Source organism: Aquila chrysaetos, chromosome 25 (assembly GCF_900496995.4).
Source record: "Aquila chrysaetos chrysaetos chromosome 25, bAquChr1.4, whole genome shotgun sequence".
NCBI classification, from domain to species: domain Eukaryota; kingdom Metazoa; phylum Chordata; class Aves; order Accipitriformes; family Accipitridae; genus Aquila; species Aquila chrysaetos.
Genome location: NC_044028.1, coordinates 18,592,124 through 18,619,393, shown reverse-complemented (window position 1 = coordinate 18,619,393; position 27,270 = coordinate 18,592,124). Strand labels below are relative to the sequence as shown.

The 27,270-nt window shown below is 49.8% G+C and overlaps 2 protein-coding genes across 6 annotated transcripts in view; both read right to left on the bottom strand.

The window, feature by feature from the left end:
• The window catches only part of RAB40C (RAB40C, member RAS oncogene family), a 38,245-nt gene extending 27,469 nt beyond the window's left edge, over positions 1-10,776 (bottom strand). The window contains exons 1-2 of one of the 2 annotated variants that reach the window (XM_030001687.2): positions 10,670-10,776; positions 10,144-10,466 (exon numbers count right to left, since the gene is read on the bottom strand). In XM_030001687.2, coding sequence (XP_029857547.1) covers positions 10,144-10,297 — 154 coding nt within the window. In that variant the 5' untranslated portion in view covers positions 10,298-10,466; positions 10,670-10,776. The remainder of the gene's footprint in view (positions 1-10,143; positions 10,467-10,669) is intronic. The other variant, XM_030001688.2, reaches the window with a different exon arrangement.
• Positions 10,777-16,189: 5,413 nt separating this feature from the next.
• Positions 16,190-27,270, bottom strand: part of PIGQ (phosphatidylinositol glycan anchor biosynthesis class Q) — a 37,898-nt gene continuing 26,817 nt past the window's right edge. For 3 of the 4 annotated variants that reach the window (XM_041120136.1, XM_030001562.2, XM_030001564.2), the window contains 2 exons: positions 25,837-25,898; positions 16,190-21,464 (listed from right to left, as the gene is read on the bottom strand). In XM_041120136.1, coding sequence (XP_040976070.1) covers positions 21,312-21,464; positions 25,837-25,898 — 215 coding nt within the window. In that variant the 3' untranslated portion in view covers positions 16,190-21,311. Of the gene's footprint in view, positions 21,465-21,499; positions 22,193-25,836; positions 25,899-27,270 lie in introns of those variants that run through there. The other variant, XM_041120137.1, reaches the window with a different exon arrangement.

Genomic DNA, 27,270 nt, shown 5'->3' with positions numbered 1-27,270 from the left:
AACTCAAGAGAGCTGCTGCGGCACTTGGCAGCTCTGCGTGATACATCCAACAAGCTGCCGAGCACCTCATACAAAGACGCTTGCAGAAACAGAGAGAGAACAAACACCTTTCAATTATTTGAAGTTACCCACATTTGTGGATTTTCTCCAGAAAAACATACTCCGTCTTCCACTCATATCTGCCTCATTTCAACTGAGTGCTTTCGATTTAGACTGGAAGCCTTTCACAAAAAGGCTGCTCAAGTCAGAGTTTGTTCCCAGGCATCTTCATCTACAGCTAAGGGATTGTAGGTGAGGATCTCGGACAAATAATTGCTTGTTTGGTTTTGTAACCAGCCAAAAGCAGAATACTTATTTGGAGACCTCTAGGAAGCCCAGACTAGCAGAAGACTTCACTTGTCCGCTGCTTGCTCCACAGCCCAGCAGTGTTCCGGCAGCTACGTGGTCCTCACACAGAGGAACTCTGTTCTGGGCTCATTTAAGGATGACAACTGCATCTGAAAACAGCATTTGAAGCCAGAAGCAAATCTGTTCCTAAAGCTTAAACAATTTCAGCAGACACCCGGGAAGCCACAGAAACAGTCAAAAGTCAGTCCAGAATTGGGGATGTTAAGTGGATTTGTGCTTTAGAAGAAAATCAAGAATGATTTTATGCACAGAAGCGACAACAAACAAAAGAGTTTCTTCATGCTTTGCAGTTCAGATCTTCATAAAAACTATACAGCTGCACGCAGAAACAAAGACAGCCTATGAGGCAAATCAGAGGGCACCATAACAATCTTCATTGTTGCTGGATTACCATACAAACACCAAGATACACTTGGAGGGAAAAAAAAAAAAAAAAACAACCCACAACACACACACAAAAAAAATCCAAGTATTTGTCCAAAATGCCTTCAATATCAAGATATTGAAGAGGTTCACCTTCCACATTTACACCTCTCAACACTGTGCACATTAATACACGGGAAATGCTGCTCTACAGCACCAGAACTTCGTGGCGTCACCACCAGGCTGACGTGCACGCCACCACACGAGAGATGCCGGGCTCACACGTACGGCTGCACACCTGCTCCAGGATCCTGCACATGGATCCAGACACACATGGCAGCAGTCTCCGATCGGTGGGACACCCATCCGCAGCCCCTCCTGCCATCCACACCCTGCTGCTCAACGCCAGTTGGCATCTGCAGGTTTTGCCATTTAAAAGGTCACATTGCAACACCACAACAGAGGCAGCCAGCAGTGACGCAGCTGTCTCCAGACTGACGTTGTACACCCAAACGCCCAGAAAGAAGGCTACGGCATTTTAGCTGGGCGTAGACAGGTTAAGCACCACGTGCCTGCTGAGCACAGGTACTTACAGAGCTCACGGAGCAGCTACGGAGAGACCACTCACCATTAATTTCACCAGCTTGAACTTGGTCTCACTCCACCAACTGTGAGCCCCACACTTGGAAAGGGACCGCTCCATGCTGGAAACATCAGGACAGCTGCTAACATTAGTTTCACATGTCAGTGCGCTGTTTCCAGTGATAACAACAAATGTCCAGGGACCTGACCTACAACACATCGCTGTGTGCACTCAGCAGTCCCTCCCTGCCTTTAAAGGATCGGCTGGCCCTGCTAGCAGAGCAAGCACCCCTCTACACACCTGTACAAAGTATGCTGCCTCGCAGCAGCTCCACAGCACCTCTCAACAGCCCAAAATCGTGTTTTCAAACCCTCCACTCTCAGCCCAAATTGGAGCCTCCCAGGTTGTCTCCTCCTCCTGACCTACAGCTGTTTTGCAGGACAAAGATCTCACCCCAGCTACTCTGGCAGCAACTCTGAAGCATGACTTTTGCTGCTAGCAGAAGAAAGCAAGCATTTTGCATTTTTAAAATAGAAAAAAAAGTATTGAACTTCAACCTCGTAATATAGATGACACCTACAAGAACACAAGCACGTCTCAACCTAAGGAGGCATTTCACAGCAAACACACATTTGCTAGCATGGTGAGCAGCACAGATAAGGCTCTCGAGTAAGATCAGCCCCACAGAGTTTCATCTCCTTGTGCCATAGCACAGACCTGCACACTGTCTCCTGTACAGATTTTACCATCAAGTTACTTAAGCAGTTTGACAACAGAAGAAAAGTAACAGCTCTTGGGACAAGAGATGATTTAAGTAAGCAGGACAGGCAAAATAGCGAGGTTTTTTGGTTGGGTTTTTTTGCTTGGTTTTTGTTTGTTTGTTTGTATGGGTTTTTGTTTGGTTGGGTTTTTTTCATCTAGTTAGTTCTCCTGTCCACTCAGCCTCCAGAACCATGGGCAAAAGGGACTACAGCCTACTGCTTTTAAAACTGGTACAGAAGGAAACAGAAGATGGTAATTTCTATGTACGTGACTGGGGGTGTGTGCAGAGAGCAGTCATTTGCAAAGGCAGGAAAGTGGTACGATAAAACCCCCAAATGGGCCAGGGAACTCAGAAGCCGGGCTGGAAAATAAGTTAAAACAGCACCTCTAAAAAGAAATTTAAAAAAAATAAAAATCTGCATTTACTTGAAAAGGAGGTTATTCCAGAGATGCACAGCACCTTCTATTAAACTGCCAGTTAAGTACAGCCTTTCAGTGTCCCCTTCTGCCTGTCTCCTCCTTAACCACTGCCAGGTTAAACAGCAAATATTTTATTTGAATTGCATGATGATTTTTGTCCAAATTCAATGCCTGATATTGAAATGGCAGCAGCACTGCACAGCACATACAGGACATTAATCATTTCAGGGGTTATATTTATAGAACAGGTGTCAACGTTTTAAAGTGATAGAATATTGTCTAGTTTCCCAGTGGGGTGATGGAAATGAGACAAAGAGGTGGTAAAAAAGAGGAAGAAAAATCTAAAAAGCTATGGCTACGTAAAAATGCTCTCAGCAAATAGAAGCCCTATAGGAACAAACAATCCCTGAGCTAATGTTGCAACCTTACTATTACTACAACTTTTACAGAAACAAACAGACCTCTTCGATGGGGTGTCCTAGTCCTGAGCCACAATTGTCTATACCACAGGGGAATTTCCCTTTCAGGTGAGTCCCAACTCACAGCAAAGCTTTTAGCAAAACAGAGCCGAAGATTTTCATATCAGAGCTTCCTTCCTCCTCCTCTGCCTACAATCAAATAGAAACCCGTATGACATAATGCTTCTGTATCACTGCTCGTTTCGTGCCAAGCCTGGGCTGCCAGAGGAAGGTGAGGGGTAAAGGGAACGAAAACGAGATTTTAAAAAGCAAGGTTATAAAACCTCAGCTCCAAATCCTAAGCTCATAGCACAGCTATTTTCAAGTGCAACAGAAAGATGCTCTGCTCTTCCGAGAGAGGGAGGCCGCCGGAGGAAAACATGCCAGGGAACAGCTGGAAACAAAAGCTGAAGGAGACGGGGCGGAGGAGGAGGAGACATTTTCCATGGGCTTTCCTATGCAGCTTATATACCGAAACAACCAAATAAAAAACCCACACACACCAAGGGAAGCGGACAATGCCATCGCAGGATCTAGACAGAGCAAAGCCTACTTGCTTTTCAAAAATAAAAAAAACAGTGAAACTTTTAATCCCAGTTACTAGAAGAACATTCCACCCATTTCAGATTTATACTGCTCAGTTCACGTCACCTTTGTGCACTCAGGGCTCAGAAACACATTAACAGCCACGTAAAAGCAAAGCTTTTATACAGGGGATTAGAGGTGGTGAGAATTGCCCAGTGCAATCGAGAACTTCGTAGACTAAGTCCCCCCCAGCTTTATAAAAACACAACAAAAGCACAACCCTCCTGAAGAATTATACATGCACAACAACCTATGGTGCTGTGCATCCTTAATCCTGATTTGAGAGTGCTGAAGACATCAAAACCTGCTAGGCACTCAGTTTGGGGTTTGTTTTTTGTTTTGGTGGGGTTTTTTTGCTTGTTTGTTTGCTTTGTTTTGGGGTTTGTTTTGTTTTAAGTTTAAGCCACAGCTAGTTAGTCCCACATCAAGCAGAGATGGAGGTTCAACATTGTACGTTTGGAAATATTTTTCACACAAAGGATAAGTAGTAAACAATGGAGAAATAAGAAATGCTGGAGTTGCTTCTGAGCCAAAGCCTGCTCTGGCGAGATCAGTTTTGTTTCCCTGATGATAGGGAAGCAAACATCCCTGAAGGACACTGATGCAAGTGCTGGCAGACACGGGGAATTGCCGCAACAACCACTCTCCACTCTGCGAGCCATTGAAAGAGATTTCTAGCAGCACGACTGGTGTGGTCCAGCTGAAGCATTCCCTGCAGATCAATTCTGCGGCCACTACAGGGACGTGATGGCAAGGCTGCACTTAGAACATTTTGCCTCAATCCCCCTCGCATCAGAGCGCTAAAACCTCAAAAGAAAACATTATTCCAATTAATACAGTCATGCCAGAAAACAAACAGCAGTTTCCACTGGCGTGCAACATCTGAAACAGCAGGCCAGCCCAGCCGGACGGCTCGTGTCTACCACCAACAGGGACAACGCTGCTCCGGCAGACAGCAGGAACGCACCCGGCGGCACGTGGCCAGGCAAGGAGGAGGAGGCAGCAGCAGAGAAACAGCACCAGGATCAATGCTTCCCTCCCCGCTGATGCCAAAGAGAGCCCTGACACGCTGCAGCAACACCGTGATAAGCACTCAGCTGCAATCTCAAGCTCGTGGTCAACATCTGTAGCTCTCGCGTCTATGCCCAGAAGGTGCCACCACATCAGTGCTGTCCCTGTCTGAGGTTTTACTGCACACAGGTACATCCAGCAATTGTTTCTTGTATGCTCAAGAAGGGAAGATTAGATGCTGTCAGGTATTGAGAGAGGTCCTGTCCTTACAGAAGCTGCAGGAGTTTAAAGCAGAACTGCTCAGCTACACTCTTTGTTAAGGCTTGGGAAAAGTGAACCAGCGATGGCAAACTCTGCAGCAGTGCGGCGGGACCTCCAGCCAAACACGGCAGCAAACGCAGAGGCTGTGGACAAGAAGCAAGAGACCATCTCCCTGGTCAGTCTTGGAAACTCGACAGGCAAGGAGCAGAAGCATCGAGAAGCATCACCTCGCACACCCTCTGTGGCGGTGAGGAAGATGAGACAAGGCGTCGCCTTTCCTCCATCCCTGCGTACGCTGGTTGTGGTACAGATGATCTCCTGGTTGGCAAGTAACTAACTTGAAGACTGCTACAAAGCAAAGCAGAGCAGTTTTACAGGTGATGTTCCTGGATGCACGCTGGTGACTGAGGCGTCACAGGACATACCGAGAGAGTAACTGCTGTAAAGAAAAGACTTGAAAGGGACAGCTTAGGGACCTCCAAATTTAGACAGCTGCACAAAAACAACCAGAGGGAAAAGATGTGGGTCACTGAAATAAACAGCCTGGCAATTAAACAGCAGTCATGAGGTCCCCAGGCAAACAGCACCAACTGGGAGGGTCCTGGCCACCTCCAAGGGCTGAGCAGTGCCTTCAGCCGCTCTTCGTTAATGCTGCCTCTCCCTGCCCTCCCGGCCAGGGAGAGGGCACAAAGCTACACCGCCTCAGATCTTGCTCCTTGCACAGACACTGAGCTGTGGTGGGCTCACCACCCCTGCCCAAAAGCTGAGTTCCTTGCACTTCTGCTATGGGGGAAGAGCTCTTGGGAAAGATCCAGTTTTTATCAGAACCATAAAACCTGTCGGTAGCTATTGCAACTGAGCACTTAAGTTGCCTTTTTCCTAATGTTTCCTTAGGTCTTTGGATAGCAGCGGGGTAACAGAGCACCTAAGGATGGTGCTCAAATAAAGGTATCAAGCCCCAGCTAAGGGACGAGGTGGAAACAAGGCATCGGGGCTCACTGCATTAGGCTGGTCACAGCACCAACTCTGCAGCAGGGCAATACTTTCATTTTAGCTTTTGCATGCTCTTTGAAAGAAGATCAGACTACAGACATAAGGCTTCATCCTCGTCGCTTTCTTCATACAAGCTGAGGACAGGGAAAAAAATAAAAATAAAAATCCATCCCCCTTCCAATCAAAGCCATCTGCTCAGAAACATGCTCTACTCTTTCCCTAACACATGTTTCTCCTTTCCTATGGGAACAGCAGCAGGTGAGGGGGAAGGCTGCCGCAGAAAAAGCCCTCCATCACGTGAGAATGGAGCACATCATATTCACGTCTGTGTGGTGAGACCAGCCCTGTCCCTATTTCTGGTGCACGCAGGGCACCGTCTTACATGGCAGCAATGGCACTCATGCCTGCTGAGTGCTCTCGTGCAAGGAGTCCTCCCCTGACTCACCCCGTGTTGATGCAGCCAGAGCAGGGCTGGCTTCTCACGCAAGCCGAAAACCAGCTAGGCAAGATCACTTCAGCACAAGCACATGAACAACTAGATACATGAACAACTAGATATGCAAGAGTGGCTGTATGACACAGTAGTGATGAAGCCATGAGTCCTTCAGGTGAGCAACAGCCTTGTCTTCCTTTTGCAGGGCACATAAGCCACCCCTACTTTCACAGACAGCTCCACCACATCTCGTTGTCCAAAACCACCCTGTGACCGGAGACATTTCTGTCCTGCTTCGGTACTTGGGGAAGGATAAGGACAGACCCCAAGCAGGCAGTTTAAGCACCAAAGTGATAAGTGATCTGTGTAGTTGACTTGTACCGTGAGGAAGGCACACAGTTTTACTCTGAGTCAGCTGTAACACTGCAGCTCACAGCACAGGGGCCAGAACAGCCCTCCCCTGTACCTCAGGAGAAGGAGCAAGTGCTGAGAGGGGAGGGCATTTGGGGGGAAAGGCAGAATTTTCAGTTCCCGGGTGAGGTCCTCCAGGTGTTAAGAGTAGCAATGGGGCTCTGAGAATGGCACCCTACCTCCACCACTGCAGATCTGGGGAGTGAGGTGGGTGAAAATTGGGAAGGAGGACAACACTGGAAGACCAAAAGAACATTAATGGTCTCCCAAAAGCCCACATTTTGACCAAAATACTAGTAAGGTGGCTTAATTTAGGGCCATTTGCAGCTGGCCAAGAGAAAGCAAAATGTAAGTCCAACTCAGCTGCAAACCTGCCTGGCGTGGGAGGTGACAATATCCAGCCATGGGATATACACAGGACAAGCTCCCTGCTCTGCGCAGGAAGTGCTTGGCCTGATGCTCCTGGAGACCTATACACTTGGTAACTTCAGCATGAACCTAAGAAACACACAGGTGACAACTGGACCTCAAATTCCTCCTCAAAATGCTGTTTTTACGTCTCCAGAAGTTCTGTACCCAGTGCCCTTGCAGCTTGGGTGCAGCAATGGTCAAGGGCATCACTCGCGCCTCTTACTGCAAAGGCCAACGACATCCAGGGAGTAACAACCACCTCTACTTATACGTACCAGATTAATTTCTAACAGCAATTTAAATAAAGGACATTGCTAAGGTCTTGCTATAAACAACAGGAACTGTGGTGTCTAGTTTAAGACGTGCCTGATTTAGTGAGAGGTGCCAAGCTATAAGGCTGTGTTGAGAAGCAATGCTTCTGCTCAGGGATCCTGAACAAGGATAGACAGAAGCAACTACAATGCTTTAAGAAAGACACAGCTCATACTGCGTCCAAGGCTTTCAGATACTGGATGCAAGCAAGCAGAGGCTGCTGACTGCTTACAGCCTGCAAAAGCGATGCTGACAGAAAAAGGGCTTTCTCATCTCTTGGTTGCCTGCTGTTCCAACACCCAGATGCCCACGGAGAAGAGAGGAATCCCTCAAACCCTTTTCTAGAGGCCAGGTGTACAGCAGAAGAGCAGCAGCAAAAATACAGAGCTTCAGCTTTAAAGGTATGCCTTCCCAGAGCTGAAAGGACAATGCATTTCACATTACATTTCAAAAAAACTGTGTCAAAACAGTTGTGATTGGCCAACACAGTAAAAGCAGCAGACCCCAACGAGACAGAGAAGGCGCAATGGCTTTAGCCCTTCCCACTGGAGGTTAGGGATCTGAGCTTGACACGAGATGTCCCAATCACAAGATCAACCTAAAACATACCCCATTTCACACTGGTAACAGCAAGTTCTGTTTTCTGGACAGATCAAATAAGTAGTAGATAATACAATACTTATTTCAAATTGGGATATGGTCTGGCGGGGGATAAGGGGGAGGACAACGCACTTACAATTAAAAGATTTACACAAAGAGCCTCTACACAAGATTCCACCATTGCAGTTTTGGGACAGCATCAGGCACGTGTCAAAAAGGAGTCCAGGCACTAGCTGTTCACAAAATCTAAGTGCCTTCATGTCAAGGGATGGTCTCCGTCAGGGCAGAGGGAAAACACACTGGCGGAGAAGCCTGCCCTGCCAGTACGCACATCCCAACTGCACCAGAAATGGAGGGAGTTTGATTGCCAAGGCTGTCAGGAATATCAGCAGTATCAAATTCACTCAGATTTCAAAGCTACTCCATCTGATTATGCAAAAGGCACGTAGCTTCACAGAAGCAACAGAAGCAGAGACTATCAGAGCACATATTACTGTGAAAAAACAGTATGTGACCTAATTCTCTAATTAGGAATGGCTTCAATTGCCCACAGAAGATGAGGGAAGGTTCTGAAAATATTAGTTCACTGAGATTTCTTTTTCCAGAAAAAAGATGGTGGTATTTTGTTGTTATAAAATAGTGGGTACAGAGACAAAACTTTTATAGTGATAGCCAAAGTCACTGTTCTTTGGGTTTTATGTATATATCAAAGAACACACCGCACACTCACTTTGCAATTGTACTTATTACTCCTGCACCGCCTGCTTCAAGACAGCGGTCAAAACCATTTCTATAAGAAGACAATTCCAACTTCAACACTTCACTTAAAACAACAACCCCGTTACACTCTTCATCCCTTTCTGCTTAGTAAATGCTAACCCCAAGGAGCAGCTCTACAGCTCCCAGATGAGGCAGGTTCTTCAGAGACACAAACTCTCTTCAGGGAAGCTTAAAAGCACCAAGCATCTCCTCGAAGGCAAACCGCACCAGCTCAGCTAGACACCCAAGGAGATGAATGATACCACAACCTTCTAGTTCCAGAATTTGCTGCTCTCATTTCACTAGCAGCCTGACTTCTGAGTCACCACCTCCCCGTAAATCTCTGCGGAGCAGGTGCGCGCTTGCATCAGCTCCTACGAAGCTGGTAGTAGCTCCAAGGACTGGGCGTGCAGTCAGGAGCCGAGCCACACCGCTCCTTTACGCTCTAAATTCAGCCAGCTTCAACGCAGAGCATCGAGAAGCACCCGGTTCCCTCAGACTCCTGCTTACAGGGAAAGCTAAGCACCACCTGCTCCAGCCCTGGGGTCGGCTGCAGTGATGATGCAGGCTCTGAACTAGATCGCTTCTGTCGAGCCCTTGGGGATGTTATTTTGCACGGAGGCTGGGGGGAAGGATGACAGATTGAAAACCACCCCAGGACCTGCACCCTGCCAGGCCGTGTTATGCTTTAACTGCAGCGAGGGGACGCAGGAAATAACGCAGCGCCACTCCTTGGCTCTTAATTATGGTCTTGTGACACTGTAGTTAATGGTCTGTCATGGGCTCCATTAGAAACCTTGATGTTTGCAGGAGGCGGACCAAGCTGCGCTCGCAGTAGCCAGCTACCAAGTGAGAGCAGCTCTGGCCTGGAAATAAGGCTCCTGTTCTTTTGTTACAGACCCTGCTTCCTCTGGGTACAGCTCGTTAACCCCTGCGGCGGCCATGGGAAATCAGCTCCGCTCTTTTAAGCCGGGTGCCGAGGCAGAGCTCCCCTTGGGAAGGGTCCAGCTGCGCTGGGGGATTCGCGCATCCAGGGATTACATCAGGCACCGACCCCTCTGCCGTCTCTCCGGCCAAATTCTCCTGCAGCTCTTCAGGATTTTAAGCAACAGCCGTGGCCTTTCTGCTGCCAGCCACGCGACCCCTGACAAACCACGCTTCGCTTCCAGTCGATACAAAAATAAAAAAAAAATTAGAAGGAAAAAAGCAAAACAACGCCTCCCTCCCTCCCTCCCCAGCGCTGATCTCCCCAGGGGCAGCGATCCCTCGCCCGGGTCCCTGCCGCTGCCTGTTACCGGGACGTGGGTGCTGCGGTGCGGGCCCCCCCCGGGAGGCCGCGGGACCGATCCTGCCCCCCCCCCAGCCCCCCTTACCGTTGCTGTAGGCGTAGGGGGACTCGGAGGCGCCGTCCTGCAGGCTCTCCAGGATCTCTCCCTTCCCCACGTCGCTGTCCCCCACCAGCAGGAACTTGAGGAGGTAATCGTAGCTCTTCACCGGGCTGCCCTGGGTTCCCATCCTCCCTCTCATCGGCGAGGAGGCCCGACCCGCATCCTCCGCCGCCCGCCGGCCTGAGGAGGGGGGGCAGGGGGGCTCCGGCCCCGCTCCGGGGACACCGCCGGGCCTCTCCCCCCGCCCGCAGCTCACAGCCGGCCCTCCGCCTCGCCTCGCATCTTCCGCCGAGGGACGCGCTGGGGACCTGCGGCGGGAGGAGGAGGAGGAGGAGGAGGGAGGAGGAGGAAGGAGGAAAGCAGCCCGGCCCCGCCGGCTCCTCAGCGCCCCCCGCCGCTGACAAAGCCCCCGCGCCCGCCCGCACAATGCGCCGCCGCCCCGCCAGGCCCCGCGGCCCGAACGTGCCCCGCCGTGGCCCCAGCGCCGGGCTGGACCGACCCTCCCACCCACCTCAGGGCCGGGGAGCCCGGGGCCGGGCCGGGCCGCGCAGCCGCCACCACGGCCGCAGCCTCCGCCTGGCGCCGCCGCGCAGCGCCCGCTCGGGCCGAGGGAGAGGCGGCGGCAGAGCCCGCCCCCTCTCCCGGGTACCGCCGCTTCCATAGGCTTAGCGACGCGTCCGTCAAAGCCGGCCCCGCCCCGGCGCGCCCCTCCGGGCTCTCGAGGGGCGGTGCTGCGGGGCGGGGCCGGCGGAGAGACGGGCGGCGCGGGTACAGACTACAGGTCCCGGCGTGCCTTGCGGGGCGGGCGGCCGCGGCAGCGCGGGGCGCGCCGGAGCAGAGCATGATGGGAAAGCGAGTCTGGAAGGGAGTCGTGGCGGGGCCGGCCGGCGTGCGGGGGCACCCAGGTGTGGGGTGGCCATCCAGGTGTGGGGTGGGCACCTAGGAATGGTGGGCACCCAGGATTGGGGGGGCATCCAGGGGTGTGTGTGTGGGGGGGGGCACCCAGGTATTGGGGGGGCATCCAGGGGTGTGTGTGTGTGGGGGGGCACCCAGGTATTGGGGGGCGTCGGGTATGGGGGAGCTCCCAGGTGTGGGTGACGGGGGGTGGGAGGCGCACGCACCCCGCATTCGGCGGGGCAGGCCTGGGGAGGGCTGCCGGGGCAGCGAGCGCCCAGCCAGGGCTGGGGCTGGAGAGGTGACATCCAGCGTGTCCCCAGGGGACGGGGACGGCCGCGGGGGGCCGTGGACGCCAGGCTGAGCCTTTATCCACGAAGGGCTGCGGCACCCATAACCGCTCCCGCTGCTCCAGCGGCATCTCACCGGGACCGGCCAGCTTCCATCGGAAACCCTCGGCATCGGCCTGGCAGCAGCCTCTGGCAGATCCCGGCTCCACGAGGAGCCCCTCCCGGGCCCGATCCCACGGGATTCCCATGGGAAGGTGCCGGTGCCCAAATGGGCGAAGGTCCCCTCCCTGCCAGCATCGCTGACAAATCCCTGTGCCGAACAAAGCATCCTGGCTAATTTTTCGAGCGGGCAGCCCGCTAATTAGGTTCCCAGCCTGGCTGCCGCCAATTAGTCCCATTTAGAATGATATGTGTCCCCCCCAAACCCAGGACCGAGGGGCCCCCAGCCCAGCGAGCGCCGGGGATGCTCATCAGCATGCAGAGATGCTGCAGCTCCCGCGGCTCCTTTGGGGAGTTCCCAGCAGCTGCGAGTGCCGGAGAGCTCTGGGAAGGACTGAAGAGTGTGGCAGAATCTGCAGCAAATTAAGATTTGGGGGTCAACCCTGTGGATGTGCTGGAGGAGCGGGAGGTGGGTTGGGGTTGGCATGTTTGGCTGGGAGCGTCAGGCTGCACGTTCCCAGCTCCGCTGCGGCATTACGGGGTGCCAGGGACCTCTTCCCACCTGCACGTGTATCCGCGCCTACACATGGGTATCCTTCTCCCTCCTCCCTGCCCAAGGGGTTTAGCCCCAGGGAGGGGGCTCCGGGACCCCACCTCACCCAGGCTGGTGTCACTCATGGATGGAGAGGGACAGGGGATGGATGGAGGGGGAGATGCTTTTCCCCTTGACCTCACTGCCAAACCGTCCTGGAAATGGCTCCCGCAGGGCAGAGGAGGTCCCACAGGAGGGTTGGAGATGGTGGTGTCCCACCATGGGGTGATGGGTCACTCCCAGTGCTGGTGGCATTGGGTGAGCATTGCCGGGGCGCTGCCGGGGAAGGGAAGAGCACGAGCCTCCGCTCTGCCGGGAGCAGCTTTGTGCCGTAAGCGCAAACTGGTGGCACCACAGGTCCCAGGGCAAGGACACACCTGGGATGTGCGGGGACCTCACAGATGCCGGCGAGTGGTTCAGCTCCATCCTGCTGGGCCAGCGCAGGGTGAAAGTGGTGATGGGGGGACAGGTTGGCACCCACCACCCAGGCCCATCATGCTCCAGCACTCCTGACCTTTGTTCCTCTTCCAGCTTTCAGGCTGCAGCTCCCAGCCCTGGGCACGGTGGTCCCACCTCCCTCTGTCCTGCCTCCTCTCTGCTCCCGTCCCAGTTTTGAATCCCTTCCCCTCTGCCTCATGCTGGGAGGACACCAGCATCAATCGCATCCGTCCCTGCTGCCTGCTACGAAGATGTCCCCGTGCAGCCCTGGTGCCCTCGGCCCCTCTGCTCCTGCTGCCTTGCCCCCCCCGATCCCCTGCCCTTGTGTCTCCCCCATTTCTATAAGTCTTGGAGCCCAATCCTGCATGAGACACCCCCCCCCCCCCCCGCCCTGGCCTTTGTGTAACTGGTGCTGCAGCTTGTCAACACAGGATCAGGGCTCTTGCCTTGCCCAGTAGCATGGAAGCCCATGGCTCTCAGCTCGGCGGTGCTGAGCACAGCCCTCCCTTGGGCTGGTGAGTCAGCTCCTCTGCTCTGCTTTCCTCCAGCCTCCACTTCTCCTCCTCCTCCTGCTCTGCTCCCTGGCTCGCGCTCCTCAAGTTGCAGCAGCAGCGAGACTTCTTGCTTTTATAAAATATTAATTGCTGCCCAAACCTGTCTTCTACTGCACGGCTGATTCACCTTGGTCCCTTGGGGATTGCTCCGCCATCAAGCAATGGGCCAGGACAGCCGCGGCCACGGGGGCGTGGATAACCCCCATCACCGACTTTGCCAAAGATCCCCCAAAAATGGGGCTGGCAAAGGGGAATCTGTAAAATGGGCTGAAGTGGGGTGGACCGAGACCAGGCAACTGGCAGCTGGCAAAGTCCAACTGGCTCCACCACGCTGGCCAGGCAGCCAAGGGGACTTTCCACCCTCAGAGGTGATGGACTGGCAACATGCAGCGCCATGGACCGGGCAGTGACGAATGCATCAGTCCTCAGCTGGCTGAGACACAGGCTCTGGGCACCAAGATGCCTCATCTGAGCACCCCACGGGGTGGCAGGGCCCAGCGGCTCTGGGGACAAGGGACCCTCCGGTGCTCTGGTGAGCTGCGTGCAGCACCTCTGCCCCTTGGGTGCTGTGCTGCATGCAGGAGGGCAATGCTCTGACCCTGCCCAGCCTGGGCAAGGCAGATGGTAGAGCCCTTCCCTCCGTGCTCACAGGGTGAGGAGAGGTGGCAGGGCTCTGGGCTGGGGGGGCTGCCCCTCACTTTGGTGGTCCCAGCCTGGCTCCCTCTCCTCTCCTGCGGCCTGAGGGCTTGAGCTCGTTTGCTGCCTTGGAGGCGTGCGGTGTAAACTCCTTTGGGGGGGCTTGTTTTGATGAGGGGTTTGTATCCCCACGGGGTGAGGGTATCTGCACGCTCAGCACTGCTCGGTTTGGCTTGTCTGCTTTGGCAGCGGCCAAACACAGCCCCCTTCTGTCCCCCCCACCCCTGCCTCCCAAACAGCCCAGCTCATCCAGTCTCTGCAAAAGCAAAATGAAATAGCAGATAAAAGCAAAATGAAATAGCAGATGTCCTGCTGATTCTATCTGGAGCTGCTGCCACCCCCAGCTGCTGCCGACAGCATTCCTGGGGGAGCAGGGGCTCAGGCGAGAAACTCTTGCCCCAGGGCACAGCCTTGGATGGTGGAGCAGGGGAAGTGGAGAGGGGGGACCTGTCTGTGCCTGGATTCCCCAGGAGGAGAGAAAAGCAAGTCCTCTCATTTTTGTCCACCAGTCCATTGGATCCGAAGCGGCGGGGAGCAGGTGGGAGGAGGAGGGTGGGCAGGAATCTCCTCGATTTTGTTTCTCTTTTCTTAGCCTCTGGTTCTCAATCCTGCTACTCCTTCAGGGCCAACCCCAGAGCCCTGGTTTATGGCTCATTCAAATGATTTCCCACCTCCTTGGTGGGATGGTGGAAACCAAACTCGAGCCCAGACTGATGGGAATCATTACAAGAGAGGAGCAGCACGGAGAAGGCAATGGGGTTGTTTCAGGAGCTGATGGCAGAACTCTGCGGGAGGCAGCAGCCTCAGCGGGAGGCAGATGTAGAGGTGCAATCCTGGCAGAGGCTCGCTGCACCGTGGGGACATTGCCACGGCCCTGCATCCAGCTGGCTGCGCTTGACACCCAGCTGGCCTGGAGCAACACTGCTTCGCTGCTGGGCTCCTGCAGCACGGCACACGGCAGCCGCGAGGGCTCTGCCGGTGACAGTGCTCCGGTTGTGGTCACGCACCGGCTCTGCGTGGCCTCAGACAACCACCAGCAACCAGTGGAGCCCTAGGCCTGCTTGGACGATGGCACGCTGTGGAAGGCAAGTGGAACTTGGTGCTGCTAGCTGGGCAAGAGGCAGCTGGGTGCAAATGGCCAAGGAAGAGAAGGAAAAAGGAAGAGAAAAAGAAAAAGGAAGAGAAAAAGAAAAAGGAAGAGAAGAGTAAAAGGAAGAGAAAAAGGAAGAGAAAAAGAAAAAGGAAGAGAAGAGGAAAAGGAAGAGAAAAAGGAAGAGAAAAAGTAAAAGGAAGAGAAGAGGAAAAGGAAGAGAAAAAGAAAAAGGAAGATGAAAAGGAAGAGAAAAAAAGAGGAGAGGAGAGGAGAGGAGAGGAGAGGAGAGGAGAGGAGAGGAGAATTCAGGGGTGCGACTGCTCAGATGTGAGAAGGAGAGGAGTGGCCACGAGCCACCCATCATTCCCAGGCGCAGCCTGTGCTCCTGCTCGGATTGCACAGTGTACATGCTGCAGAGGCTTGTCCCCCTCATACTGAACAGTGACACATCACACAGGTAGGGTCACAGAAAACAAAGGAGCCCCTCGCTGAATCATAGGAAAAAAACAGAGCTGGAGGAGCATCCCCTCAACTGTCTCCGAGGCCTGAGGCAGGATCTGCCGGATCAGCTGGGGTAAGGGCTTCATGATTTGGCCTTAGCAGAACACTCTCAGCTGGATGAGTGGCAAAATACTTCGTGTGTGTGGAGAGCAGAGATCAAGTAACCGCCCGGCCAGGCCTCAGGACCAGGATGAGCAGCCCGCTCGGACAAGCCGAGGCTTCAGCAGCCAGCCTGGCCAGTCCTTATGGCAGTGGCTGATGCTGCTGAGGCAGTCACACAGGTCCTCAGCGGCAAGTTAAACAAGAGGGAAGAGCTTGATTTTTCTCCCAACATCTTTATTCTAGTGTAATCAAAATCCATTTAAGTTCTGATTAAAAGGTTCAATTAACCAAAAAATTCACACCTGTCAGCAGAACAGAAACTCTCAAACACAAGCACCTGCAACCGGTACATGGAGAGCTTCTCTGGTCCCTACTGTGCACGGACCTGCCGACACAGGCCCTGCTAGTGACGCCATCGCTCTGCCAGGCACTTCTGTCTGCAAAAATGGTACCGTGATGAGCATGAAGCAAGTCTGTTTACTAAGCCAGGAGTTGTTCCTTGGACGGATAAGCTGGACTGCTGCATTTTAAATCAGGGCCGGGGTGGGAAGGAAGTCACCTTCAAATGGTGTTAACGGTGACATTTTAAAACAAAGAGTGCGTTGCTGCTACGTGAGCACTTCGCTCCTGCTTAACACTTAGTAGGTCAAACTTCCTCATCAAACTTCACAGGCAAACACACACACTTTTAATTAAACTGTAAATGTTTCCATACTCTTTCATAATACTTTATTTAAAAACAGAAAACATTGTAAGTAGGAGGATTGATTACAACAGTTGTGAAGTTCTCACAAATTTCCCCAATACCAGATGCTTAAATAACACTCCGAGCAGGACACACACACGCAGCCCCTCTGTGCCCCCAGTGAGTGCGGAGCAGGGCCCTGGCTCTGGTGCTTCCCTGGGCAAGCAGCACACCCAGCACTTCCATCTACTCCTGAGCCTCATCCCCTGTCTGGAAATGAAGGGTTTACATTCTGCGCCTACAGCATTCATAATTGCATGTACCCTCCTCGTATTTAGCTTGCTGAGATAATAAATGGGGAGTTTGAGGATTCTTGGTTTGAGGTCCAGGCCCAGATGTGGATAAGGACTGGAGGTGAGGCTGCCAGCTGAGAGTTGAAGGGGGCAGACTCTTGCAAGCAGCAAGCTGTTCCACTCCCAATGCAAAATGGTGAGCCAGATGCAAAGGTGATGGGCGCACTCTTCTCATCCAGGAAGGCAGATCAGCTGCCCACATAAGGTTTGGACTGCTCTGAACATGTTTTATCCTGCAGAGAGGAATACAACCCAAAAGCTCCTGAACTAGCTGGTAAGCCCTGTGGCCTCACATCATGTGGATGGATCCGCTGAGATCCAGACACATCCCATCTGTATTCACAGCACGCTGCCACCGATTACCCATGCAGAGCACCACACAAAGGCGGCTCCCCGATCCAGCCAGACTTGCACGCTGCCAGCTTAGGGGATTCTGCCCACATCCCCTGGAGTTTCCACTCTATGCTGAATGCAGACAGTGAGCTTGGCTAGAGAGCAAGCACTCTCTCTGCTACGAGGCCGTGAAAAGCTGGCAAAGAGCAGGTCAGGTAACTGACTCAATGAGCAGGCAACCCTCTTTAACTGCAGAGGGCTTAGATACCCCGCAAAAGGCAAAGGGACTGCTGAATAGTCCCTGAATAGGGCTGCTCAGGAACAGAGACAACATGGGACTGCAAATCTTCAAATTCGCTAAGAGATTTGAGTTATGGTGTCTCCTAGCTCAGCATAACACGAAAAGAGGACAAGAGGCAATGGGCATGAATTGAAGGACATCAAATTCTGTCTAAAGAGCAGGGAACACTTCTTTACTGTGAGGGTGACCAAGCACTGGCACAGGTTGTCTGGGGAGGTGGCAGAGTCTCCATCCTTGGAGATATTCAAAAGCCATCTGGACATGGTCCTGGGCAACCAGCTTTGAGTAGCCCTGCTTGAACAGGGGGGTTGGACCAGCTGATCTTAAGAGGCCCCTTCAACGTCCACCAGTTTGTGATTCTGTGATGGTGTAATCAGCAGGCCTAAGCACAAAGAGTAAATCACTAAGGGCTTGAGTTAAGCAAGAAGATAGTGTTGTGGCTGCAGGATCAGGCAGCCCAGGGTAGAAGGAAAGCAACTCATTATCTGCATGATAACAAAGCAGGAGATTTTCCTGCCTTACACTCCTGAGAGTGTAAGTTGACATATGGGTTATACATACGTGCAATGCTCTTTCTGTGGGCCTGAGGGAATATTCACATGTGCCAGCAGAACAAGGCACAGTCCAGCTGCAGGATCAGGGAAAACTCCCAAAACCATAACCAGAGCCTTCAGTGCAGTGTAATTATTGAGATTTCCTTTCAGCATCATCACATGCTATTCTGGTTAGGAAAGGAAAGTATTTCTCAAAGGCAGAATTTCTATCTAGGATGGAGTTTTGCATGCAGTGAATCACGTTTTCCTTCACAAAACCCAAGCCTACCTAAAGAGGCATATTGAGTGTTGTGCCAGCACTGGGAACCATAAAGTGGAAGAAATAATAATGAGGAAATGCAGTATTAAAAAAGTCTGCAAGATTACAGTCTTTGAATGATGGTTGGCAAAGACTGCTCGTTGCCTGCTCTAAGGGGTGTGTGGTGGGAATCAGAAAAGATCTGAAATCTTTAACTACTTCTCATCCAAAGACTGATATGGATAATATAGATCTGAGGATAAATTAGAGCCATAACCTTACCAGCAGTCTTTTCCCTGAGGAAATGCCAGCACTAGGCCAGTCTGTGCTGCTGTGGAAGATGATGCTGATCCCAACTTCTAATTAGAGAGATGACATAAGGTCAAATGTTCCTGAGCAGGATGTCTGCTAAGTTGTTGTAATGTCTCTGCGCAGAATCGGAAAAGGGTGGGGGAAGACTATTTCACAGCAGTGACTGGAAAGGAAGAGGAGAGACATGGCAAATATCCAGCAGAAGAAGCTCATAAGCTCAGATACCATCACGGGCAAGGAGAACACCGAGTATGAGAAACAGTAAGACAGCTCAGGCAACAGTTCTGTGTGACACAGGAGAACCGCACCCACAAGGGGCTGTCATTTCCCAGTTGGGCTACTCAAGGTCCTCTGTGTCACAGAAGATTCAGGTTCTTGGGTCTGAGGAGGAGCTGCTTCTCAGTTTGATATTTCACCATCCCTGGAGTCAGTATCAGCCTTTAGTAAACAGACCCAACACTGGAACGTCTAATATGTTTGGCAGGTTCCCAACAGGAAGGTCACATTTGCTGGTTTTCATGGCTCTGTGCAGTCTCTGGGGCTTTCAGGTCACTTGATCCCAAAGGACAGCCACGATTAGGACCATCATGAGCTGTCTGGTCTCACAGAAAGATTTTAAAAGCCATGATATTAGGAACATTATTTTCACAAGACCAAAAATAAAGTTTCTCACAGCAGTTAGTAAACTAAACTATGCAGGCGTGGGAGGAAGCAGGGGGAATATTATTTAGTAGCTCCAGTGGAAACATGAGAAGGAGGTAAAGTGTAAATCTGCTCCGCTGAGTGCCAGGTAAGGGTGGGTCTCCATGACACTGACTTAAGCTGAAGTGAGAAACATTATTCAGACCATTCATCCACTAAATGGATCACAACCTGGAGTTATTCACACCTGGAGTGGAGAGAAATACTTGGGCACCGATATTCCAAAAGAAGAAGATACTGTATTTGTACATGAGTTTTAAGCACTGAGCATTAAAAGTGACCAAAGATCTCTCCGGTTTCTGCAGCCAGTGGTGTCCCACCCAGAGCCTGCAGTGGCAAACAGTGCAGGGGGGGGCTTTTGCCATGCTGGCTTTCTTCAATGATGTGCCCTTCTTCCCTGGATCAAGGTAATAAGACATCCTCTTTGGGTAGCAACTGCCTCCCTTCATGATGTCCTTAAGAAAACTGTAAGACCTTGGCAGCTCCCGTGTTTGCCTGCTAAGGAATGTCTGAACTAAGAACCTGCCTACGGAGCTTATTTTCTCCTGATCAAGCTATAACTGAAGAGGTAGTGGCTGCACCATGAGAGGCTTTTAGTAGCTACAGACAAACCAAATATATCTGGCCAGGGATGTCTTAAAGCAGCGGGGCCATAACCCCTTCTCTTCTGTGACAGCCTCAAGTACATGGATGAGACATGGGGCTGGGGTAGGAAACTCTTATCCTGCCAGTGGAAGTGCTGACTGAAGGCTACTAAAGCCCAGGGCACCTTGTCATGGCTCCTTGCCTTGCCTCCACCTACTCCCACTGGAAAACACAGGCAGACCTCCAGAGAAGGGCTGAGCACTGCAGTCACAACACATCCTCCTCTTCCCCCTCCATCCTTGGTTCCTTGGACAGACAAAGGAAAAGGGGGCAGGATCCAGCACACCTCTCACGTGCCAGTTAATGCAATCACTTCAGGCATGCAAAGTGGCAGTGGGGTACAACGATACTACATCATTGTTTCAGCTGGGGCAAGAGGAGCTAGCAGACCTGGAGAAAGTGTACTTTTGGGTAACAATTGTATGTAAATGTATACACAACAACAAAGTACCTAGTGGGACATCAAGCTCTTGTGCGCAGAGGCACTATCCCCAAGACAGGGAACAGGAGACTCACATCAAAATGAGCACACAATCAGACCAGGACACCGAAAAGCTGAGCACTGCTGCACTGTGGAGGTAGTATCCAAAGCAGGAAAACTCTCCTAAGAGAAATGTGTCTGTAGTTTCAGGGAAAGAAGTGGCTTTAAATGTCTCATATCTGAGATAAATGTAAAAGCTCCTGGACTATCAGAAAGTGCAAAAGATGAGGCACCACACGGCGAGGCTTTCACCTGGGCCCTGAGAAACAGGGGGATGAACTGGCCCTGTAAGGGAGTACAGCACACGCTTCCCTGAGCTGGCTGAGCTGGGTAACAAGCCGGGCTGCTGCAGTCCTCTGGCAGACCCACCAGCCAGAGCTGGACTCAGCAAAGCTGCGTTTGCCTTACACTGCAACTAAGCGAAAAAGCCCTGAGCCCTGGCAGAGTCCAGAGCTCTCAGCCACCATGGCTCGCTGCCACATAAACCTGAGCAGTCTGGGGTCTGAGGCTGTGTGCTCTGCACTTCAGTTCTGGTGTCAGCTCAGGGCTCAGTTCTCCCCAAAACAATATTTGCTTTTGAAAAAATGTAGATGAGACCATATATGCACAAACGTACAGCAGTCTGTGTTTCTGTGCCTCCCCACAGTTACTATGCTTAACACCTCCTCTGGTGCTGCAGTGAGGGTGAATCCAAGCCCACCCAAAAGGAAAAGAATATGTCCTATGAACCCAGATAGCCCCACTGTACAGTCTTCAGTGTATGACTCTACAAGCTGATGTTCCTCCATCTTGGTTTTGATCAGCTGGCTTGAAGGCTGAAGCATAAAAGGTCCAAAATACCCTTTGGCAGAACGCACCTCAGCATTGTGGCTTTGAACCACCCGAAGGGATGTTTTAATGCGGCCCTGTGAGCTTACATGGAAGGATATATACATCATCAAACCATTCGGGAGGTACTTCCTCGATTACACTAAATGCTGGTTTCATAAGGCACTGATGGGTTTAACCTTTTGCTTCAAAAATAATCATTAGCATATTACACAAACACAGTGTAGGGAAGTTGAAAAATAATGTTTAAAAATACTTGCCTTTAAAAATTCAGCCCCTCCCATGTTACCAAAATCTAATTAAAGGGATCTAGCAGTTGCTGGCTCTGAGATGCCTTTGGTCCAAAAGCATTAGGATTCAATATGTTTTTCTGACCAAGTCTCTCAAATTCTTTTGCTGTCTTTAGTCCTGCTTCTCTCCTTTGTGTTTCCAAGGGTAGATTAGCTCTCCAAGGAACAGCTTCTTGCAGAGAGATGTCCAGGAATCCTTAGGGTAACAGCTGTAGGTTGGCAGCCTATACGTCTGTATCACGCTGCCATATGATAGAGGGTTGATCTATGAGGAGAAGAAAGAGGGATAGGAGCAATGAAAACGTGTTGTAGTAAGAAACACGGGCAGCTGAGGAGGGCAGGTGCAACTTTATCATAGCACTGGCCTCTGTTAAACCATCAATACTGCTACTCACAAAGCATCAGAATCCCTCTTTGGCTAGCTAAAGCTATTCAGCCTTCTACAACATCCCAAAACATTAACAAATCAAGCTTGGCAAGGAGTATCATTAGAATAATTTTCAAGCAGAGAAGCAGACACAAGCACCAGCAGGATTTGAGAGTGATGTTCATTACACAAGGGTGTGGAACTGTCGCCTTGGTTGTATTAGGAAGTTGCAGTGGCTGGAGAGATGGGGGCCTCCCACCACAGACAGCAATACTCTGTTGGGGGTGCACTGTGACTCTTAGGAACTCCTCTATAACTTGACAGTTAAGCCATATCTTTACAAGCCTACTTCTTTAATGTGCTAAGCCCTCAGCCCACAGCTATGCTTTAGGCTAAGCCTGATATGACCTGATACACACTCAGTGGAATGGAGTCCTAGCAAAACAGGATGCATACCACACAATGCCATGCAGGGCTGCTCATTACCATTTTAAATTAGGTCTCCTTCTCTGAGTTCATCTTTTAAAATTTTATTTCAATCACCATCCCAAGAATGACCATGTCTGGAATCTCTGCCTACAAAAGCTCATGGCCTCTGATTATGGTCACAAAGTTGCTGTATCAACCTTTTGGAAGATGGGGTAGGCAGACAGACATGTTAGCTGGACAAGGGGCAACAGAAGCACATTAGACCTTGGAAAATCTCATTCCAGTGAAGCATTTCAGGGTAGAGAGATAGGTGAAGTCCAGAGGATTGATCCAATCTGGCCAAGATCTGATGCATGAAAAGGATGCACACCAATAGATTGTCTCCAAAAGACTAAACAGATTACACAGAAATGGTGGATCTCAGAAAACATACCATGAGAGATGCCAAGGGGTGACTTACAGAGCTAGAGGAAGCTTGGACAGTGGGGGGAAATGGAAGGACATCCTCCTCTAATGAAAGGGTCCAGCTATGCTGGAACCAATGAAGCAGCTGCGTGAAAGGAGACTGTAATTCACCGTAGAAAATCTAGCTACAAGAAGGAAAGAGAGACAGCAAAAACGATGCAGACAGTCACTACTTTGTCAAAAGCTGAATATTTCTTTTGTCCACTGAAGAGCAACCAGTTTTCTGGGAGTTTGCCTGTACCACCAGTTTGCTTCAGCTGTCTGGTGCTCATGGAGAGCGGGAGGATGAACGCAGAGTGCCTACAAAGATGGAGCTCTGGGAAAGGGTGATTAAGCAAAGGTTCATTAGAATTAGTCCTGGAGACTTTTGTCAAATTAGTTTCAAAGTACAACATTGCTGAAGCAGAAGGAGAAAATGCCTGTACACAGAAGCATTCCTATGAAGTTTAGGAAAAAGGCCAGGGCAGCAGCTCGCAGGGGCTGAAGGAAGCCAAGGAACAGCCAGACCCAGCATGGTCCGGCTGTGGGACACTGACTCATTAGCAGATATTAAATGGGTCCCAGACAGATTCACAGGAAGCTAGTTCTGAATGCAATCAAAATGAACATTTGTACCAGAAACAGAAGAGCAGAGCTCATACCACCTGAGGTATGTCTAACCTAAACTCATGCAGCTCATATTTCAAACACATTCTACAGCCTAAAGGCCAAGGATCGACCACAGCATTTATGGGACATTCTGCATGACTATAACCAACCTCATTGCATTGTGGTCATAGACAGTTAGCTGAAAAAAAGAAAACAGAAAGAAAAAAACCCAAAGACCAAAGAAACCTGCCCCCAAAACAAACAACAGTAAAACTTGAGTAACTATTTCTGCCTATTTCCTCAGCTGTGGGCAAACCAGTATGTTTTAAGTGAAAACATGCTGGGGGAGGATAGGAACTGCTGCTATACAAGGGAGATACACAGCGTGTGTTCCTTTGACTATTAGCTACGTGGGCTGGAAGGTTTGGACACAACATTTCTCGTTGAAAATCATCCATAGGCAGAGTGGTGATACCGAGCAGTAACACTTGCCTACTGAGAAATAACAAGAAATGATTTTATGCCCAGCACAATATATGCGCCTGCCTCTCCTATTATAAATGGAAACAAACAAGCAAAACAAAAGCAACCGTTTATTAGGGAAGTGGCAATATGAGTTCCTTTTATGCAATTTCTTTAGTCCAAAGCTATAATATACCCTGATATAATATACATCCTTTGTTTCATAATGGAGCTGTTCCCTTTTCCCTTCCTCTTTTGCTTAACCCTTTTCAAAGCAATTGCTGTGAAAGACAACACTTCTAGCAGAAAGTATACAGATGAATCAAACTCATCATGTCTTCTCACTGGGCTATCAGTTCAGTTGAGCCACACTGCCAGAAATACTTCTTCTTCTGCACCAAAATAAATTATTTCTAAACACTAATGAAAATACTGAACTGTGTAAGACTTCCTGGAGAAAATTAAGTAGCATTTGGAATGGAAATATCATCCCCCACCCTCCGCCTGCCTGTGTCTGGACTTTGCATTCCAGTGACACGATCTTAAACACTCGGCTGAACCACAAGCTCAAAGTGAATGCTCAAAGCCAGCATTATTGATTTCTAATCCATTACCAGCACCCCAAAGGACAGCTGTGAACGTATCAGTCACCTAGAACTTAAATTATTTTGGGCATAGTTATAAGCATACAGCCTTACTTCCACCAAGCATAGCTCCAGAGGGTTACCATATGGGGAGCGGACAAAGCCACTGTGAAATTTCTAGAAAGAAAATTTCTACATCATCATGTACCATAAATAAGAATTTTAGCATGTCACTTAAAAATAGGCTTTTTAGATTGTCTTCTCAAAAGACCTATCAGAAAGTGGTATATCCAGCAGGATTTCTGACATAAACCCAGTTTTCATTTCCACCAGCACAAAATGAGCAAAAAAGTGCCTTTACTGACTCGCTGTTCATTATTATTTGAGCAGAAGGCCAAGAGAGACATCCACTAAAGCACTTCCACCTCTTGATATGATGACTTATGCTATATTCTAGATAGCAAAAGGACATTTCTGCAGTGGTCCAAGGAAAATTCATCATATTCGTATGACTCACTGCCTCTGCTCTCTAAGTCGTGATCTTTTGCCTCTGGAGAAGCTATCGACCTCATCTCACAAACACACCGATGCCAAATTCTCTGCTCAGCAGCTCCTGTGCCTCATCTTTGGTGTCTGGTTTCCTTTTTATGGAGTCTTCTGGTGACAGCGAATGACAGATTTTGGTTCTTGCATCACTACCCTACAGAAAGACAGGAACTGGGAAGACAGCATGCTTATGAAATGCTAGTTTTGCCCTAGAAGATATCTGTTGAAGGGATTCCCTTTTGAACTGCTGCTAGCTGGTGTGCTGGTTCCGTGCTAATCTGACCTCTGCTGAAATAGGGCTGGGGCTAGACCAGTGATGGAAAAAGCAAGAGAACTGGGAAGCTGCAGTTAATTCCTTCCCACACATTCCCCCAGCATCCAAGTGTTTTTTATAAATTCTATATGCTACTTGCAGACTCTCCTCCTAGGATGCAAAGAGCAAGAAAAGCGACCCTGTGATATAGCAGTACTCCCGCAAAGTGAGGAAATGGAAATCTCACAATCACTCCTGAAAGCGTAATGAGAACTTCACTGCTACCATCATGTAATTTCTTCTCAGAAAAAAATTTCCTTTAGTATCTCTGAAGACAGAGCATGGAAATGCGAGTTTACAAAAGAACAGGTAATCTTTTTCTGTGCACTTTGCCAGAGCAACTCAGGAGAATAAGAAGGCCCTTCCCTCTCTTGTCTCGCCCACGCACTCATCCTGCTGGCATCATGGAGCAGCTAAGGCTTTCCAGCACATCTGGAGGGGAAGATCTTTTACAAGCCCTTAACTGTCTTTCATTCTGGATGGTTTAGCTGCCTTCTTTTGCTTCTCTCGGTGTTCAACAATTATTAACGTGAAGCTGCATAGAGCCAGGAAGCGGGGTGATAATGACATGAAGTCTTAATTCCAGAAGTAACAGAGCTCCATGTTTCTCCTATCTTTCCCATTTCATTTGATACCATACAGGACACTGCATTTTCTCTAAAGGAAGGACTCAAGCAGGTATTAAAAAGAAGAGAAAGCAGCAGCCAGTCACTGCGATGCGAAACACGTTTCCCTCGTTTCAGCACTTCACAGCTGAAATTTTTTAAGTGGGACCTTTCGGTGGGACCAGTTTCAGAACTGCTACAAAAGAGAGAAGGACCTTGGGGTCAGTCTGAGGTGAAGCCTGCAGCAGAAAATGTCATGGAGGGCACAAATGGCTTACCTGCATAAGGAGTCGAAGAGGTTTTCCATCCTGCTGCTCAAGGACTCTGAACTTCACACCAGCTGAAAAGAAACAAAACAAGGAAACCAAATCCATGCTTGGAGAAGACCATGCCATTTTCTGCTCAGCTCTGTTGGCTAAGCACCAATTTCCTAGAAATGGAGCCTTCGACCTTTCTTGATTTGTGAACCCTTACACATTTGCAACAGGAAGCACAGATTCTCTCTATAGTGGTTTTAAGCATAATGACAAATGATGTGTTTCTCTTAGCTCCATTAAAAGCAGCCCTCTGACTTCCAGCTTGAAAACACAGTCCTAAAGCAAGCACAAAGCCTAGAAATCAGACAGCCAGACCTGATGATGACAAAGGGACGGAAAAATCTTTCTCTTTTCCCAAAGTTCCATCAGAATGGGAACTCCATGTTAATAGCAGGCAGAGAACTCGCCTTTAATTTGTACTCATGTGGATACAGCACATGTGCAAATCTTTCCCTCTTTCAGGCTAAGGGAGGAAAGTGGCTGGCCTAGAGGCATTAAAAACGTTTCAGAGCAATCACTGCCTATTAATCCCAGCATTCATATGTTCTTAACACGCCACTAACCCCATCAAAACTGCCACTTTTATATTTCCTCTTGGATTTGCTACATTCGCAATACTGACAGATAAATAGGAAAGATTTTGGATTCCAACGGTGACATAGTGCACATGAACATTTAATGCGATGTTTCAAAGAAAGGTAACAACTACGACTAGAGAGGCATTTTTCTTTGAAAGGTCTCGAATCACTTCACAGAAATAAAACCAATCCATCTTCTGCAAACCTGTACCAGCCAAGTGTGCCCCTATTATTCCTTTCTACAGGTAAAAAGATGAGGCAAGAGTAATGAAATGATCTGCCACAGATCAAACAGTGACTCAGGAGTACAAATAGAAATAAAACTCTTCATCTGTGTAAGCTCCATTGCTATAGTATCTATGTGACTCTTGCACATTTAAAAACCAAAACATCTTCTCTTTTTCCTCTAGCTTTGAATTAATTAAAATTATACAGTTTACTCCTGGGAGAGAATGCTCTTGTATAGCAGAGAGCTCTGGTTTAAACTCTCTCCCCAAACCATAAAGCCTTTTCTGTACAGGACAGGAAGGATTTATCTGCATTTTACTGGACTACATTGAAACATGGGCTTCCCTGATGGCTTCAAAAAGATGTTTGAGTACCCTGGGTCTCAATAAGCAAATGTGCTGGATGACAAAAAGTGTACAGTGTGATTCATTGAGTTTTGGCTAAGAGGAAGTGTCTAAGCCATTCCAGCAACAACTTTTCAGGCAGGCAATTTGTCAGAGAGAGACAGAAACAAGTGTGCACTGAAGTTTCAGGTACATGGTCAAGCACTCTGGAGTCTTATCCTAGGAACAGTCCATTCGACCAGAAA